A 20,116-nucleotide genomic window follows, 5' to 3' on the forward strand; every position below is an offset into this window, starting at 1 on the left:
GGCGGAAGGAGAGCCCTTCCCGCTTCTGGTTCCACATATAATTGAGCCTGGAAGTCACCATTCCATCCTAACAACAAGTAAAAACTGAACAGAGTGAAAAACCAACGATTCTTCTTGGATCTGTAAGACAGGGGAGAACACAGGCAAACTGCTGCCCTCGGACTGGAAAGACAGGTGAATGTAGGAAGACACAGAAACCAGGGCTGTGGTTCAAAAACCTGAACTGTAATCGATAACTGCTGGAGGTTCAGTGCAGTTGGCTCTGAGCGTTAAAAACTCCAGGGGACCCAGTCACAGGGCGCCTGCACAATGCTGTGAAATGTACCTCCAGGAGCTCCCATCATAAACGTGTGAGAAAAATCCCCTCAGCCTTCCCGCACCGGTGTGAGAAAAGAAACCATTTTGAAATACTCCAGAGCATTCTGTCCTTCTTAACAAAGTCTGCCCTGAGGGGAAGCTAGTTCACCAGAGCCTAAGCTGCTGGGGTATTGTCAGAGCCTAACTGACAGGTAGGGAGAGACCCAACTCTAGCCTTCCAAGTGGGAGAAGAGAAATTACCCAACTCCAGCCCCCTTCCATCCATCCTCTCCGCACAAGCGGGGAGAAACACTTGTGAAATTCACAGTACAGAGGCATAGGCTGACTGAAGGACAGACCTACAGAGGACTACAGAATGCCTTCCCTCCCCTCACACCTCACCACCACATTACTAAAGGCCTATTTATTTACAGCACTTTCTTTTACTGGTACATTGTGTCTGGCTATCAAGAAAAAACTGTTACCCCAAAACGGGGTTCCCCTTTTGTTGGGTGTCGAGCCAAAAGACAACCAGGCCAAAGATAGGGAGGAAGAAGGATTTCTCACTTGCAGCCACAGTAAGGAGAACACTGGGGATCTTTCCCAAAGCAGTGTCACCCCAAACAGCAAAACTGGGGAAGTGTTAAGCTAAGGGCCCCTGCATGTTCATGGAGGGGCTTGGGCTGTCTGACAGAGTCCAAGCTTTAGTTGAGGGTCAGAAAAGGTCAACAACATCACCCCTCAGTTTCCAGCTGATGTGGTGGTTGAGCTCTTCAGGCTAATCTTTCTTTTTTGTGTGTGCGTTACGCGGGCCTCTCACTGTTGTGGCCTCTCCCTTTGCGGAGCACAGGCTCCGGACGCGCAGGCTCAGTGGCCATGGCTCACGGGCCCAGCCGCTCCGCGGCATGTGGGATCTTCCCAGACCGGGGCACGAACCTGTGTCCCCTGCATCGGCAGGCAGACTCTCAACCACTGTGCCACCAGGGAAGCCCCCAGGTTAATCTTTACTACTGAAACAGAACGGGGAGTTTTTACCACTGATCTTTGCTATCTTTTTTTTTTTTTTTCCTGATCTTTGCTATTGTTACTTCTCTTGCCTGATAACAGTCCTTTGTTTCTGCATTCTCGTGTTCCCTTAAGATCATTAAATACTCAGACCTGTTCAAGGGCAAGCACTGTGGCCAGGCTTAGATTACAGAATGGCTTAGGCCCCAAATGCCTTCTCTTCTGTCAAGAAAGCCATGCCTGGTTCTCTTTCTCTGGGGACTCCCTACCCTCTCTGCTTGCATAACGAAAGGCAAAAAACACAATTTGAAGAGATAGAGCAAATAATCAGAACCAGACATGGCAAGAATGTTGTAATTATCATACTAGGGATTTAAAACAACTATGATTCATATGCTAAGGGCTTTAAGGGATAAAGTAGATAGCATGCAAGAACAGATGGGCAATGTAAGCAAAGAGATGGATGTTCTAAGAAACAATTACTGGGCTGCACCCCACAGGCCTGCAAGCCCTGTACTTGCCCAGCCTGCAGGCTGAGGAAAGAGCCCAGGATCGAGGACAGAGACATCAATGGCTTAGTGGATAGGGGGATCTTACATGCCTGAAGCAAGGTCCTGGAGAAACACCCTGCTCTGTGCAGCAGGTGGCAGGCAGCAGTATTCACTACCATGGGGGTGGGTGGGTAGAGGAGAGCGAGGTTACCGGTGATAGAGGGAACTGACCTCAGCACGCCCCTCACTGCCCCCCTATGGTGGCAACACTAGTATGATGGTGAAACTATCATAGTGGAGACATTGTGATCTAAAGGTTAGAACAATCCCTTGCTGGAACCTGGGGCAAGTAGCAGACATTTACTGATTAGGCTATATGATTAAGAGGGAAGGTCAGTCATGTGAGTAGGGTGTAGGTAAGGCAGGGACTGGTTGAACAGGGATGTACAGAGAGCAAGAGAACAGCCATCTTGGGTGGCCTGATCATACAACAATCAAAAAGAAATGCTAGAGATAAAAAACACTGTAATAGAAATGAAGAATACCTTTGATGGGCTTATTAGTAGACTGGACTGCTGAGGAAAGAATCTCTGTACCTGAGGATAGTTCGATAGGTACAGAAAAACCAAAAGGCAAAGAGAACAAAGACTAAGAAAAACAGAACATTCCAAGTACTGTGGGACAACAACAAAAGGTGTAACATATACATAATGGGAATACCGGGAGAAGAAGGAGCAAAAGGAACAGAAGAGATATATATTTTTTATTTTTATTTTTTTAGAAGGACATTTATTTATTTATTTATTTATGGCTGCACTGGGTCTTCGTTGCTGTGCGCGTGGGCTTTCTCTAGTTGCGTTGAGCGGGGGCTACTCTTTGTCACGGTGCGGGGGCTTCTTGTTGCGGTGGCCTCTCGTGTTGCGGAGCACGGGCTCTAAGCACGCGGGCTTCAGTAGCTGTGGCGCACAGACTTAGTTGCTCCGTGGCATATGGGATCTTCCCAGACCAGGGCTTGAACCCGTTTCCCCTACATTGGCAGGCGAATTCTTTTTTTAAATAATTAATTAATTAATTTTGGCTGCGTTGGGTTTTCATTGCTGGGCGGGGGCTTTCTCTAGTTGTGGCGAGCGGGGGCCACTCTTCGTGCGGTACACAGGCTTCTCATTGCGGTGGCTTCTCTTGTTGCAGAGCACAGGCTCTAGGTGTGTGGGCTTCAGTAGTTGTGGCACATGGTCTCAGTAGTTGTGGCATGCGGGCCCTAGAGTGCAGGCTCAGTAGTTGTGACGCACTAGCTTAGTTGCTCCGTGTCATGTGGGATCTTCCTGGATGTTCCCACCGCAATGAGAAGCCCACGCGCGGCAGCAAAGAGTAGCCCCTGTTCACTGCAACTAGAGAAAGCCCACGTGCAGCAACGAAGACCCAATGCAGCCAAAAAAAAACAAAAAAAAGACAGAGATTGTCAGGGTTAATCAAAAAACAAGACCCAACTATACACTGTCTACAAGAAACCCACTTTAAATATAAAGACATGTACAGATTAAAAGGAAATGGATAGAGAAATATACCATGCTAATACTAATCAAAAGAAAGCAGGAGTAGCTATGTGAATTTCTGACACAGCCGACTTCAGAGCAAGCAAAGTTACCACAGATAAAGAAGGGCATTGCGTAACGATAAAGGAGTCAATTCTCCAAGAAGCCATAGCAATTCTAAACTGTATACACCTAACAACAGAGCATCAACTACATGAGGCAAAAACTGATCGAACTGAAAGGAGAAATACATGAATCTATTATCATAGTTGGATATTTCAATATCCTTCTCTCAAAAATGGACAGATCTGGCAATAAAAAAGCAGTAAGGACATAGTTGAACTCGACAACACCACTGATCAACTGAATATAATTGACATCTATAGATTACTTCATCCAACAACACAGCATACACATTTTTCTCAAGTTCATATAGATCATCCACCAAGACAGGCCACATTCTGGGCCATAAAACACACCTTAACAAATTTAAAAGAATAGAAACCATACAATGTCTGCTTTCAGACCACAATTAGCAAACTGAATCCAAAACAATATAAAAAGAATTATACACCACCGACCAAGTGGGACTGATTCCAGGTCTGCAAGGCTGGTTAAACATTCAAAAATCAATTAATGTAACCCAGTACATCCACAGTCTAAAAAAGAAAAATCACGTGATCACATCAGTAGATGTAGAAAAAGCCTATGACAAAATTCAACACCCATTCATGATAAAAACTCTCAGTAAATTAGGAATAGATGGGAGATTTCTCAACTTGATAAAGACTATCTACAAAATAACCTAGAGCTAACATCACACTTAATCGTGAGAAACTCAAAGGTTCCTGCTAAGATCAGGTACAATGCAAAGATGATCCCTTTCACAATTCTTTTTCAACATTGTACCCCAAGTGCTTGCTAATACCATAACGCAAGAGAAGGAAATAAAAGATATACAGATTGGGATGGAAGACATAAAACTGTCTCTATTCACAAATAACATGATCATCTATGTAGAAAATCTGAAAGAATCAATGAAAAAACTCCTGGAACTAACAAGCAATTATAGTAAGATTGCAAGATACAAGGTTAATATACTGAAGTCATTGCTTTTCTATATACCACAATGAACAAGTGGAATTTGACATTAAAAACATAATACCATTTACATTAGCCCCTCAAAAATGAAATACTTATGTATAAATCTAAAACAATATACACAAGACCTATATGAGGAAAACTACAAAACCCTGATGAACAAAGTCAAAGAACAATGAAATAAATAGAAAGATATTTCATGTTCATGGATTGGAAGACTCAATACTAAAGGTGTCAGTTCTTCCCAACTTGATCTACATATTCAGTGAAATCCCAATCAAAATTCCAGCAAGTTATTTTGTGGATATCAACACGCTAATTCTAAAGTGTATATGGCATGGCAAAAGACCTAGAAGAGCCAATAAAATATTGAAGAAGAATAAAGGAGGACTATATTACCCAACTTTAAGACTTACTATAAAGCTATGTTATCAGGACAGTGTGGTGTTGGTGAAAGAACAGACAAGTAGATCAATGGAATAGAATAGTGAGCCCAGAAATAGACACCCCTAAATATAGTCAACAATCTTTGACAAAGGAGCCAAGGCAGTGCAACGGAGTTAAGGTAATCTTTTCAATTTTTCAACCTTTTCAACCTGTCAGTGATGTTAGAGCAACTGGACATTCACATGCAAAAAAATCTAAACACAGACCTTATATCCTTCACTAAAATTAACTTAAAATAGATCATAGACCTAAATGGAAAACACAAAACTATAAAACTCCTAGAAGATAACATAAAAAAAAAACCTACATGACTTGGGGTCTGGTAATGCTTTTTTATATATTTTTTATTTTTATTTTTTTTGCGGCACACGGGCCTCTCACTGTTGTGGCCTCTCCCGCCGCAGAGCACAGGCTCCGGACGCGCAGGCTCAGCGGCCATGGCTCATGGGCCCAGCCGCTCCGCGGCATGTGGGATCTTCTCGGACCGGGGCATGAACCCGTGTCCCCTGCATCAGCAGGCGGACTCTCAACCACTGCGCCACCAGGGAAGCCCTATTTTTTATTTTAAAAAATATTTATTTTTTGGCTGCGTTGGGTCTTCGTTGCTGCGCATGGGCTTTTGTTAGCTGCGGCAAGCGGGGGCTACTCTTTGTTGTGGTGCACGGGCTTCTCACCGTGGCTTCTCTTGTTACGGAGCACGGGCTTTAGGCACGCGGGCTTCAGCACTTGCAGCACACGGGCTCAGTAGCTGCGGCACGTGGGCCCTAGAGCACAGGGGCTTCTGCAGTTGCGGTGCGTGGGCTCAGTATTTGTTGCTCACAGGCTCCAGAGTGCAGGCTCAGCAGTTGTGGCACACAGGCTTAGTTGCTCCGCGACCTGTGGGATCTTCCCAGACCAGGGATCAAACCTGTGTCCCCTGCATTGGTAGGTGGATTCTTAACCACTGTGCGACCAGGGAAGTCCCTGGTAATGCTTTTTTAGGTACATCAAAGGCAAAATCCGTGAAAGAAAAAATTGATAACCTATACTTCATTAACACTAAAAACTTCTGCTAGAATAAAAACCATATGATCATCTCAGTAGATGCAGAGAAAGCTTTTGATAAAATTCAATATCCATTTATGATCAAAACTCTCCAGAAAGTGGGCATAGAGGGAACGTATCTGAACATAATAAAGGCCATCTATGACAAACCCACAGCTAACATCATACTCAGTGGTGAAAAACTAAAAGCATTCCCTCTAAGGTCAGGAACAAGTCAAGGATGCCCACCCACTCTCGCCACTTTTATTTAACAAAGTTTTGGAAGTCCTAGCCACAGCAATCAGAGAAGAAAAAGAAATAAAAGGAATCCAAATTGGAAAGGAAGAAGTAAAATTGTCACTGTTTGCAGATGACATGATACTATATTTAGAAAATCCTAAAGATGTCACCAGAAAACTACTAGAGCTCATCAATGAATTTGGTAAAGTTGCAGGTTATAAAATTATAACACAGAAATCTCTTGCATTTCTATACACTAACACAACTATCAGAAAGAGAAATTAAGGAAACAACCCCATTTACAATCACATCAAAAAGAATAAAATACCTAGGAATAAACCAACCTAAGGAGGCAAAAGACTTGTACGCTGAAAACTATAGGACGCTGATGAAAGAAACTGAAGATGACACAAACAGATGGAAAGATATGCCGTGTTCTTGGATTGGAAGAATCACTGCTGTGAAAATGACCATACTACCCAAGGAAATCTACAGATACAATGAAATCCCTATCAAATTACCAACGGCAATTTTCACAGAACTGGAACAAACAATTTTAAAATCTGTATGGAAACACAGATGATCCCAAATAGCCAAAACAATCTGGAGAAAGAAGAATTGAGCGAGAGGAAACATGCTTCCTGACTTCATACTATACTACAAGGTATAGTAATCAAAACAGTATGGTACTCAGGACTTCCCTGGCAGTCCAGAGGTTAAGACTCCGTGCTTCTATTGCAGGGGGCATGGGTTTGATCCCTGGTCAGGAAACTAAGATCCTGCATGATGTGTGGTGCAGCCAAAAAAAAAAAAAAAAAAAAACCACACACGCACAAAATAACCCAGTATGGTACTGGTACAAAAACAGACACACAGATCAATGGCAAAGGATAGAAAGCCCAGAAATAAACGCATGCACTTATGGTCAATTAATCTATGACAAAGGAGGCAAGAATATACAGTGGAGAAAGGACAGTCTCTTCAATAAGTGGTGCTGGGAAAACTGGACAGCTACGTGTAAAAGAATGAAATTAGAACACTCCCTAACACCATACACAAAAATAAACTCAAAATGGATTAAAGACCTAAATGTAAGACCGGATACTATAAAACTCCTAGAGGGGGCTTCCCTGGTGGCGCAGTGGTTGGGAGTCTGCCTGCCGATGCAGGGGACACGGGTTCGTGCCCCGGTCCGGGAGGATCCCACATGCCGTGGAGTGGCTAGGCCCGTGAGCCATGGCCGCTGAGCCTGCGTGTCTGGAGCCTGTGCTCCGCAACGGGAGAGGCCACAGCAGTGAGAGGCCCGTGTACCGCAAAACAAAACAAACAAACAAAAAAAACCCCAAAAAACTCCTACAGGAAAACATAGGCAGAACACTCTTTGACATAAATTGCAGGAATAGTTTTTTGAATCCATCTCCTAGAGTAATGGAAACAAAAGCAAAAATAAACAAATGGGACCTAATTAAACTTAAAAGCTTTTGCACAGCAAAGGAAACCATAATCAAAACAAAAAGACAACACACAGAATGGGAGAAAATATTTGCAAATGATGCAAGCAATGAGGGATTAATTTCCAAAATATACAAACAGCTTATACAGCTCAATATAAAACAAACAAACAACAGAATCAGAAAATGTGTAGAAGACCTAAACAGACAGTAGGGAAGCCTCCTACACTGTTGGTGGGAATGCAAATTGGTATAGCCACTATGGAAAACAGTACAGAGGTTACTTAAATAACTAAAAACAGAGTTACCATATGATCCAGCAATCCTACTCCTGGGCATATATCCGGAAAAGACAGAGACTCTAATTTGAAAAGATGTACCCCAATGTTCACAGCAGCACTATTTACAATAGCCAAGCCATGGAAGCAACCTAAATGTCCATCAACAGATGAATGGGTAAAGAAGATGTGATACACACACACACACACACACACAATGGAATATCATTTAGCCATAAAAAGGAATGAAATAATGTCATTTGCAACATGGATGGACCTAGAGATTATCATACTAAGTGAAGTAAGTCAGACAGAGAAAGACAAATATCATATGATATCACTTAAATGTGAAATCTAAAAAAATGATACAAATGAACGTACTTACAAAACAGAAATAGACTCACAGACATAGAAAACAACTTATGGTTACCAAAGGGCGAAGAGTGGGGAGGGATAAATTAGGAGTTTGGGTTTAACAGATATGCACCACTATATATAAAACAGATAAACAAGAACCTATTGTATAGCACAGGGAACTACTGGGTTGGCCAGAGTCTGTTTGATTTTTTTCTGTACGATGGCTCTAGTAGTGCTTGTCTTTAACTTCATTCGAAACAATTTTGTTAGATTGTATTGTGACAGCATATCAGCATGCATTAAAAGAAAACTTATCAAAAATGGTGAATTTTTGTGTAGCCATTTTAATACTGAAGTTGGAAGAAAAACAGCAACATTTTCAGCATATTATGCTTTATTATTTCAAGAAAGGTAAAAACGCAACTGAAATGCACAAAAGATTTGTGCAGCGTATGGAGAAGGTGCTGTGACTGATTGAACGTGTTGAAAGTGGTTTGCAAAGTTTCATGCTGGAGATTTCTCGCTGTATGGTGCTCCACCGTCAGGTAGACCAGTTGATGTTGATAGCGATCAAATTGAGACATTAATTGAGAACAATCAACGTGGCTATACCACATGGGAGATAGTCGACCTACTCAAAATACCCAAATCAAGTGTTGAAAATCATTTGCACCAGCTTGGTTATATTCATAGCTTTGATGTTTGGGTTCCACGTAAGTTAAGCGAAAAAAATCTTCTTGACCATATTTCCACATGCGATTCTCTACTTAAACATAATGAAAACGTTCCAGTTTTAAAACAAATTGTGATGGGTGAGGAAAAGTGGATACTGTACAACAATGTGTAATGGAAGAGATCGTGGGGCAAGTGAAATGAACCATCACCAACCACACCAAAGGCCAATCTTCATCCAAAGAAGGTGATGCTGCGTATATGGTGGAATTGGAAGGGAGTCCTCTATTATGAGCTCCTTCCAGAAAAACCAAACCATTAATTCCAACAAGTACTGCTCCCAATTATATATATAACTGAATCACTTTGCTGTACACCTGAAACATTGTAAATTAACTATACTTCAAGTAAAAAAAAAATTCTGCTCTGGGAAAGACAATATCAAGGGAATTAGCAGACAAGCCACAAATAGGGAGAAAATATTTGCAAAAATATTTGATAAAGACCATTATCCAAAATATAAAAAGGATGCTTGAAACTACAAAAAGTAAACAACCAATTAAAGAATGGGACCTTAACAGATATCAACCATCAATAGACCAAAGAAGATCTACACATGGCAAATAAGCATATGAAAAGATGCTCCACCTCATATGTCATCAGGGAAGTGCAAATTAAAACAAGACACCATTACACACTTGTTAGAATGGCCAAAATCTGGAACACTGACAACACCAAATGCTGGTAAGGATATGGAGCAATAGAATCTCTCAGACATCAAGGGTGGAAAAGCAAACCGGTATAGCCACTCTGGAAGACAGTTTGATTTTGTAACAAAACTAAGCATATTCTTACCATATAATCCAGCAATTGCACTCCTTCATAATTACACTCCTTCATAATTACACCCCCAAAGGAACTGAAAACTTCTGTCCACACAAAACTCGACAAATGGATGTTTTTAGCAGTTTCATTCATCATGGCTCAAACTTGGAAGCAACCAAGGTGTCCTTCGGCAGGTGCATGGATAAACTGTGGTACGTCGAACAATGGAATATAATTCACAGCTAAAAACAAATGGGCTATCAAGCCATGTAAAGACATGGAGGAATCTGAAGCTCATATTACGAAGTGAAAAAAGCCAAACTGAGAAGGTTCCATACCGTATAATTTCAACTATTTGACATTGTGGAAAGGGCAAATCTATGGAGACAGTAAAACTAATCAATGGCTGCTGGGGGTAAGCGTGGAGGGGGAGAGATGAATATGCAGAGCACAGAGGATTTTTAGGGCAGTGAAAATACTCTGTACGGTATTATAATGATAGATATATAGCCATTAGTCATTTGTCCAAACCCACTGTACAACACCAAGAGTGAACCCTTAGTTAAATTATGGATTCTGGGTGACTATGATGTGTCAATGTAGGTTCATACCTGGTAAAAAATGTACCATTCTGGCAAGTGATGTTGATAAAGGGGGAAGGCTATGTATATCTTGGGGTGGGGGTATATGGGAGATCTCTGTACCCTTATCTTAATTTTATTGTAAACCCAAACTGCTCTCAGAAAATAAAGTCTCTAAAAAAAAAAAAAAAGAACGGAAGGAGCATTGCACATAGACTCTGAGGGGATACATAGAGACTGGTGGTCCCTAGCCTTGGTAACCAGTCCCCTTGACCACGTACACAGGGAACATAAGGACACCTCTGGATGCAGCTTCTGTGGTTGCAGAGGTTGACCAAACTGAGGGAGGAGGAGTGCCAGAGAGATACAAGGAGACTTCTCACCTGTAAACAGATTATTTAGGCCACAGATGCTAGGAAAATGACAGGTATGGAGTAGTGCCTCAGGTAAGTCACAGAGTGCAGATTTAAGAAATAGGGCCACTCTTACCCTTCCTCAAGGGAGGTCACAGTCAAATGAGCCAGACAGGGCGTAGTAGAACGGGCAGTCACAGGTGCCAGCTCTGAAGACAGACTGCCCAGGTACCTCACCAGGCTCTGTCATTTGCTGGCTGTACGGGCAAATTTCATAATTATTCAGGTCAGCGTCCTTACCAGTAAAATGGGGATAATATTACCATTGCTGTGAGATGAGGAATGTAAAATAACATGCTTATGTCTTATTACAATTCTTACTTGTCTTCCTTATTATACAGATTTCATTTTGCATTAGGAGAGGCAGTTTACCTTCCCTGCTATCAACCTTAACCTTTATCTCCTGGTGCCCAGTACTTGTGCTTCTTAGAGACATCTTCAGAGGTCTTCCAGACAGACAAGTGGGAGACAGGGAGAGATGTAGGAGAGAGTTATTAAATCCCCGGGTCTGGACCTTAGCTTTACAGGAGGGAGAGACAGGAAATAACATTTGTTGAGCTCCTACCATGTCCCAAGCTGTGCTAAGTAGGCCAACTACATACATTTTCTTACTCCAGTAGGTATTTTTATCTTCTCCATTTTAATTTTAATTTACATTAAGCCTCAGTGTACAGATTACATTCAGATTACATTTTCAGTAAGTGGAAGAATCAGCATTGCAGAATTCAACCTTCTTCCTCAGGTTATAGTGAGCCTGGATTTCTAGCAGTATCAACTCATTCATTCACTATTCTTTTGACAAATAATTAAGGCCTTTGATAGAGGTTACTGGTTGCCCCTCAGTATCTGCTCCCTTCCTCTCCTTCCTTATTTACTGAATTCTTGTTTTTAGATGAGCACATGACTGCCAATAATAAAAAACCCTCAACCTCCCTTGCAGAGGGAAGGCTGCCATTACAGGCATAGTTTTTTGTAGGACAGTGGGAGCCTCAGGATTAGGTGATGGTGGCCATCAAGACCATCTGACTAACTCCTCTCACTTTGATTTTGTACTCACCAAGCAACAACTGATTATTATGTGAAGAGAGAGAGAGAGAGAGAGAGAGACAGAAGGATGTGAGAGGGTCTATGAGGTATTACTAGAACAGCCAGCTGGCCCCCTTCTCTCTCATCTCAGTTGACTCTGACAGAATTAATTTTTAAAGATAGACTTGCTTTGGGACTTCCCTGGTGGTCCAGTGGTTAAGACTCTGCACTTCCACTGCAGGAAGCACAGGTTCCACCCCCAGTCAGGGAACTAAGATCCAGCAGGCCCTGCGGTGTGGTAAAAACAAAACAAAACAAAACAAAACAAAACCCATAAAAACCCCAACAGAGTTGCTTTTGTTAAGAACATCTATAAATCTGTTTTAAAATTATTTATTATTAGATTAATTTTAAAACACACACAAAAAAATCCCTTAAAAGTCAGTTTTCTGTCCGCCAACACAAAAGACAAAAGAATCATTCCCTTAGTAAATATTTTGGTGACAGTTAATGATTTGACTACTATGAGTTTAAAATACAAAGATACCAAATAATTATACAGTTGGAAAGATGTGCTGATGACTTTGTAAGGAAGGTCCCCAGGGTGGTTTTTCACTGATCCTTACCTGGATTAGTGGGTCCCAGCCTCAACTGCATGGCTATATCTTGTGCTTTTAAAAAAATCAGGATGCCCAGGCTGTGCTAATTAAATCACAGTCTCTGGGGAGAGGTCCTAGAAATCAGTATTTCTTTTCCCCACACTCCCAAGGTGATTCCAAAGTTCAGTCAAGCTTGAGAGCCACTAATCTGAATTTTTGGTCTAATGTTTAAGATCACAGAGCTATTTCAAATGGAAAGGTTTGTTTGTTTCTGTTTGTTTTTGTGGGCTTTTAAAATTACTTTTGTTTTACAGTTTTAGAGTTGCCATGAAAAATGAGAGAAAGTTCACTCATACAGGAAGCAGAAGCACAAAATATTAAAAGCTTCATATTCTTTTTTCTTTGTGGCCAGGGAAATCTAAAGACAGACCTTAATACCGACACACATCCAAGAAAGACTCAGAAATAGATATTTAGAAAAGGAAAGAGTTTACTTGCAAAGGTGCAAGGTAGGCAGACTGAGAAACTGGTTTGCCGAATACAAGAACTTAAAGAAAAAAAAACTACTACAAAAATTGCTAGAGTTACTAGTTTACATAGCCTGTTTATGGTAGACAAACAGTAACTTTCTCACATGATTATCATACAAAGGTTGTAAAATACCATTACACACAGCAAGGCAAATATTAAAACTGAGGGGAGGGCTTCCCTGGTGGCGCAGTGGTTGAGAGTCCGCCTGCCGATGCAGGGGACACGGGTTCGTGCCCCGGTCCGGGAAGATCCCACATGCCGCGGAGCGGCTGGGCCCGTGAGCCATGGCCGCTGAGCCTGCGCGTCCGGAGCCTGCGCTCCGCAACGGGAGTAGGCCACAGCAGTGAGATGCCTGCGTACCGCAAAAAAAAAAAAAAACTGATGGGAATGCAAGGAATTATTCAAGGCGTTATTATTTGGGGAATCAGAACAAGTCAGGATGATCCTGCAGTTTTTGGATTACCTAGTGTGAAGTTTGGTCATACCGGAAGCAGGCAAAACAGGAGATTTTGCTTTAACACACCTGCCAACGCTCTAGGCTGGTTCTACCCCGAAGAGGGCACAGTGTATCTGACCTTCTGCGCACGCTCCGACTCGGCTCCAGGGGGCGGGGCGAGGGCACGCGGGGACTTGTGGGAAAGCCCAGGAAGGCGGGGCCCGGCGTGAGTCATTGCGGGCGGGAAGCTGCGGCAGTGGGGACGGTAACAGCACGTTAAGGTGAGCCGGCTTTGCGGTTATCACCGGTTGCAGCAGCGAGGAGGCTTTTGGGGTCGCCCTGCGGGAGGAGGGGTGCAGCCGTGGGTCCCGGGTGAGGCCGAGAGGGCAAGGGCGGACGGCAGGGCCCGGCGTTGGGGCGGCGCGGCGGTGTCTAGGGTAGAGGCGCACCGGCGAGCTCGTTCCGGGAGGGGCTCGCCCCGAGCAGCCCGGGCCTGGACGGACAGCCTTGCTGTCGGTCTCTCCACCCCGGCTGCCTGGATTATTGGGCGATTTGCGTTGGTCAGGACCTTAGATCCACCCTCCCTAGGGTACCTCGGTGGGGCCCGCCCCCTTTTGGCGTGGGTGTGCAATGCTCGCCCGGATATTGGGTATGAAATTGATACCCCAGGCGCTGGAAGTTTCTGGTTGCCTGCCTGGACGCAGGTTCCGTGGGAGCAGAGGTGATAGGTGAAATGGAAAAGGTTTCTTCTCCCCCCCACCCCCCAACGTATCTCAGTGGCTTGCTGCGCTTTTATTCACTTTTTTTTTTTTTTTTTTTTTTGCAATACGCGGGCCTCTCACTATTGTGGTCTCTCCCGTTGCGGAGCACAGGCTCCGGACGCGCAGGCCCAGCGGCCATGGCTCACGGGCCCAGCCATTCCGCGGCATGCGGGATCCTCCCGGACCGGGGCACGAACCCGCGTCCCCTGCATCGGCGGGTGGACCCTCAACCACTGCGCCACCAAGGAAGCCCTTATTCACATTTTTGAGTCCTTCGGCAAAACATTGTACTAGCTTTGTTTTTTAATGAGATATACGTATGTGATCAAACATGGGCACTGCCTGAAAGAAGCTTAAGTTTAGTTTACTTTCTGACGCAAGGCCGGGGGGTCAGAAGACCTATATGCGGTTGCAAACATCTGTTCCTCCTCCTAAACGAATCTGCCCTCTTCTGTCTCTCCCATCCTAACCAACCCTCACCCCCCTGTCCACCCCATACACACTTAAGCTTTGAATTCCCTCCCACCTTTTTGGGGACCTTGCCGCATCACGCATCCCCTTTCCTATATTTTCTTTTACCTTGCTCCTCAATTCCCCCCTATACTCGTGGGCAATTTTAGGTTATGAAAGGCAAAATTATGCTAATCCCCATATAATCTCATTTACTCAGCTCATTTTATTTCTCTCCTTAAAAAAAATCCCATTAAAACTAAATCTTTATATGACTAAATATAATGCACTTTATTTCCTCCATGTGACTTCTGTGGCCTTTGACACTGCTAACTTTCCGTATTCTTGAACTAAAACTTCTCTTCTGTGACAGTACTCCAAGTTTTCCTCCCAGCTCTCTAGATGCCACTGCCTGATTTTTACTGTGTTGGCATTTCTTCCTTGGTTTGTTCCCTAGATATGTGTTCTTCAGGCTTCCCCCAGCGCCCCCCCCATTGTCACAGTAATTAAACATATCCAAATCTCATGATTGTAGCTTCTACCTTTATGCTAGTGACACCCAAATTTATATTTCTAGCCCTCTGTAACTACATACTGGCTATGTCCTGATGTCCCATAAGAACTCAGTCACCTTATCCCAAACTGAAAAAGATCTGTCTTTACACATGTTCTGCAATCCTGAAACCTCTTTTCCTTTTAAAATTGTGACTCCTGACTCAGGGTGGTACCACTAATCTTACCAGGCTCCCAAACCAGAAATCTAAGCCTTTGAGTCCTTCTCTGCTCACCAACTCCTCAATCTAATGAGTCATCATGTCCCTTTTATTTTACCACCTTAATGTTTCCCACAGCTTTCAGACTGTAGGTCAGATCTCATGGCCTGGCATTTCCTGATCTGTCCCATATTTGTCTTCTCTTCCGTTATTCTCCCTCCCAGTCCCTCATTCTCCTGGCCCACTCCTCCACATTAATCACTTGGCTGGCCCCTTTTGAAACATGGCTAAATTTCAGCACCTCTGGGGACTCTTTCCTTGAACCTGCCACTCTACTGTCTGATTTATACCTGTCCTTTGTGGTCAGCCCCATTAGCATCTGCATGTACCGCTAGCACAGTGGTTCTCAACCAGGGGATATTTGAAAATGTCCGGAGACATTTTTGCTTGTTACAGTCCAGAGGGAAGGGAGTAATACTGGCAGCTAGTTAGTAGAGGCCAGGGATGCTGCCAACCATCCTACAATGCACAGGACGGCCAACCCACAACAAAGAATTATCCGGCCCAAAATCTCAGTAGTCCCAAGGTTGAGAAACCCTGCCTAGCATAATATTTTGTTACTCAGTACTTCGATCATTTTCTTTTCTCCTCCACTAGAGAAGGGACCTTGTCTTGTTTTTGCATCCCTAAATCTTGATACAGGGCCTGTCACATAGCCAAAGTTCAATAAATGTTGAAAAAAAAAAAGAGTAAAGGAGGTAATTAGGCTAAACTTATAAACTCCAGAGATGAGCAGCCAATCTGCTACCATAGGCTGCTTGCTAATTTTCAGTGATTTCCTCCCTGTTGCTTTTCATTCACGTTGCATGGATGCCCAACCTATCTGTTTACTTTGCATTTGTTTATTCAGCAAACATTGATTGACTCATTTTAAGCATAATATACTGATATTTTCTTTCTTCTGCATCACTGTAGGTTCCTTTCCTTACATGTATCTTGGCCATTTATGAAGAGGTAAAGATCATTAATTAGCTGGGTTTCAAAAAAAATAAACCAAATAATTCTATTTAATTCTTATCAGAGGTTGGTTGATAAAAACTGTGCAGGCCACAATGACTTCAGCAAGTAAAGCAATTGAATTACAACTACAAGTGAAACAAAATGCAGAAGAGTTACAAGACTTTATGAGGGATTTAGAAAACTGGGAAAAAGACATTAAACAAAAGGATATGGAACTTAGAAGACAGAGTGGTGTTCCTGAAGAGGTAAATTGCTTAATTAAATTCCTACTTTAGCATCCAGCAAAACTATCTTAAAGTAAAGCACCACCTTTAAAATGTTTTGTGGAAATACTGATTGAAGTGATTTGCTTTCTGCCAACATTTTGAAAAATTCTACTTTTTAAAGTCTTTGTAATAATTGTATTAACTATATTAAGACATTTTAAGGTTTAGTGAATAGTTCCTGAAAGGAAGACCATGTGATAATTTTAAGGTAAATGAACAGAATCATAAAATATGTGGGTTTGTATATAATTCTGTGTATCATACATAATTATATATTTAGTGATATATTAACATACAGTATTGCCGTAAAAACTTAGGTAGTACCTAGGCTCAACCAAATGGTTTTCTTAAGACAGTGCATTCAAATACGGATAGCGTTTTCATACTGCTTGTAATGATGTGGAGTCAGTTCAGTGTGCCATTGTACTGCTGCTAAATCATTGTACCAAGGCTGAAGATCAGGCAGTTTTTGAATTTAGGATTGCAAATCCTAAAATGCAAAGTGTATAATTAAAATTTCTAGGTAATATCAATACTTTTCTTATGACTGAACAATGTTCAATATTTGTCAAAGGATGAATTAAACTTTTCAGGCATAAGTTATCATTATAAATGAGTTAATTGGTATTTCTAACCACTTGAAAATTAAATTAAAAATTACTTTTACTTGAAAATATACTTCAGTGAGAATTTTGAACATCGCTAGTTATACAGAAAAGAAAAGAGCAGTCTTAAAACGTTGTGTTGTTTTCCCTTCCTAGAATTTACCTCCTATTCGAAATGGGAATCTTAGGAAAAAGAAGAAAGGCAAAGTTAAAGAGTCATCTAAAAAAACCAAAGATGAAAACACAAAAAACAGGATAAAATCTTATGATTATGAGGCATGGGCAAAACTTGATGTGGTAAGTTAATCTGGTTATATGCTTCTTAGTATTTGAGTAAAATTTACTTGGAGTTAGTTAACAGTCATGGATTAAATGAAAAATCATGTAGAGTTCTTAGGACCTGTGTCTTTCTCTTATAGACTATTTTGTGTGGAATAAAAACCTAGCTGTTCAGTTAACTAGATGATTTTTTCTCCTACAGTCCTCTATCAGTGAATTGTGGCTGAAACAGCTGAATTCTTTTCTTTTTTCCTATTTTTTCTTTTTTTCTCCTTTTGCACAAAAAAACCTAGCTGTTCAGTTAACTAGATGATTTTTTCTCCTACAGTTCTCTATCAGTGAATTGTGGCTGAAACAGCTGAATTCTTTTCTTTTTTCCTATTTTTTCTTTTTTTCTCCTTTTGCACAAATAGTACATAAGAGATCCAGTGTACTCTTCACCCAATCTCCCCTAATGGTTACATCTTATTTAACTATAGTACAGTATCAAAACCAGGAGATTGATATCGGTGCAATGTATGTATACTTCTTTGCCATTTTATGACCTGTAGATTTGGGTAACCACCATTGCAATTAAGGTACGGAAATATTGCATCACCACAAAGACCTCTCCACCTATAGTTGCGCCTACCTCCTTCCTCTTCATCATCTCTAACCCTTAAACAGCCAGAATTCTAAGATAGTAATAATATGAGAAAAGAAGGACTCTACCAACATTTTTTTTTTTTTTTTAATAGACTGAAGGACCTGTAGAATACTGGCTAAAAGAGAACGCCTTTGAGTTTAGTCTTAGGGCTAGGGCTGCGTGACAATAGAATTAGGGCTATCTTGATTTCAGGAAGGGCCCTTCTAGGCTGGTGTGGTGCATGCCTCCCATCTCCCACACATGAGACACAGTGTAGCTGGAGAATTAGTTACTCTGCCTCATAACCCTCTACCCAGTATTCCAAGCAGCCACTGTCAGGCCAACCTGTGAACGGGAACCTGTTGGCCAGCCTTATTCTAGACTCTGACCCACCCTAAGGGTTGATTTTGTTAGGTTGATTTGGAATACACACTGGCTTTTAGTCTTTTTAAAAGTGTTCATTATGTAATATTTGATTCATACAAAATAGTTTGTAGAGATACGTGTTCTAAAGCATGATAAAATGAATACATAAACCCACCACCTAACATAAAGACAATTTTTTCAATCCCATTGAAGCTGCCATTGTGCTCCTTCCCTGTCCCATCTTCTTTTCTCCTCTCTATCTTCAGAGGTAACTACTATTCTGATTTTTATGTGTATTATTTTCTTTGCACTTTTTTGTTTAACATTTTTATTGAGGTATAACATTCATACAGTAAAGTCCCAAAATCTTAAATGTACAACTTCCTGAATTTTCACTCATGTACAAAACTGAGAAACTACCATCCAGATCAAGATATAGAACATTTCTCGTATCCCAGAAACCTCCCTTTTCGGTTGATTACCTCCCAAAGGTGGCCACTGTAGTGATCTCTAATATTGTAGATAGGTTTTGCCAGTTTTGGAATTTCTTACAGTTGTATCGTACGGTATGCACTGTTCTCTGTTTGGCTTCTTTTGCTGTTATTGTCTGAGATTGATCTGTACTGTCAGTAGCAGTAGTTTGTTCTTTTTCATTGCTGATCAGAATTCCACTGTGTGGATATATCACAATTTGTGTATCCATTCTCCTATTGGTATACACTGAGTTGTTTTCAGCTTGGGGCCGTTATGAATAAACCTGCTATGAACATTCTTGTACATGTCTTTTGATGGATATAGCACCTGGGATGGTATTTGCTTGGTCATAGTTTGTATATGCATTTAGCACTAGAAGATACTGCCAAATGGTTTTTCAAATTAGTTGTATTTCTCTTTTTATAAAACATTTATTTTTAATTAATTTTTAAATTGAAGTATAGTTGATTTACAACTTAGTTTCAGATGTACAGCAAAGTGATTCAGTTTTATATGTATATATACACACACACTTATCTGTACTTTTTCAGATTCTTTTCCATTATAGCTTATTACAAGATATTGAATATAGTTCCCTGTGCTATAGTCGGTCCTTGTTGTTTATGTTTTATATATAGTAGTGTATATCTGTTAAACGCAAACTCCTAATTTATCCCTCCCCCACTTCCCCCTTTGGTAACCATAAAGTGTTTTCTATGTCTGAGAGTCTGTTTCTGTTTTGTAAGTGAGTTCATTTGTATCACTTTTTTCTTTTTTTTTTTAATTTTTATTTTATATTGGAGCATAGTCGATTAACAATGTTGTGTTAGTTTCAGGTGTACAGCAAAGTGGTTCAGTTATACATATACATGTATCTATTCTTTTTCAAATTCTTTTCCCGTTTAGGTTATTACAGAATATTGAGCAGAGTTCTCTGTACTATACAGTAGGTCCTTGTTGGTTATCTATTTTAGATATAGTAGTGTGCACATGTCAATCCCAAACTCCCAATCTATCCCTGCCCCCTGACCCTTCCCCCCGGTAACCGTAAGTTTGTTCTCTAAGTCTGTGAATCTGTTTCTGTTTTATAAATAAATTCATTTGTATCTTTTTTTTTTATTTTTTAGATTCTGCATATAAGCAATATCATATGATATTTGTCTTTCTCTGTCTGACTTACTTAGTATGATAATCTCCATATCCATCCATGTTGCTGCAAATGGCATTATTTTATTCTTTTTTGTGGCTGAGT

The 20,116-nt window shown here is 41.4% G+C and overlaps 1 protein-coding gene across 1 annotated transcript in view; it reads left to right on the forward strand.

The window, feature by feature from the left end:
• The first annotated feature begins 13,504 nt into the window (after positions 1-13,504).
• RPAP3 (RNA polymerase II associated protein 3) overlaps positions 13,505-20,116 on the forward strand; it is a 41,875-nt gene continuing 35,263 nt past the window's right edge. Inside the window, exons 1-3 of the mRNA XM_030835300.2 lie at positions 13,505-13,586; positions 16,311-16,494; positions 17,277-17,417. Coding sequence (XP_030691160.2) covers positions 16,342-16,494; positions 17,277-17,417 — 294 coding nt within the window. The 5' untranslated portion in view covers positions 13,505-13,586; positions 16,311-16,341. The remainder of the gene's footprint in view (positions 13,587-16,310; positions 16,495-17,276; positions 17,418-20,116) is intronic.

Source organism: Globicephala melas, chromosome 10 (genome assembly GCF_963455315.2).
Source record: "Globicephala melas chromosome 10, mGloMel1.2, whole genome shotgun sequence".
NCBI classification, from domain to species: Eukaryota; Metazoa; Chordata; class Mammalia; order Artiodactyla; family Delphinidae; genus Globicephala; species Globicephala melas.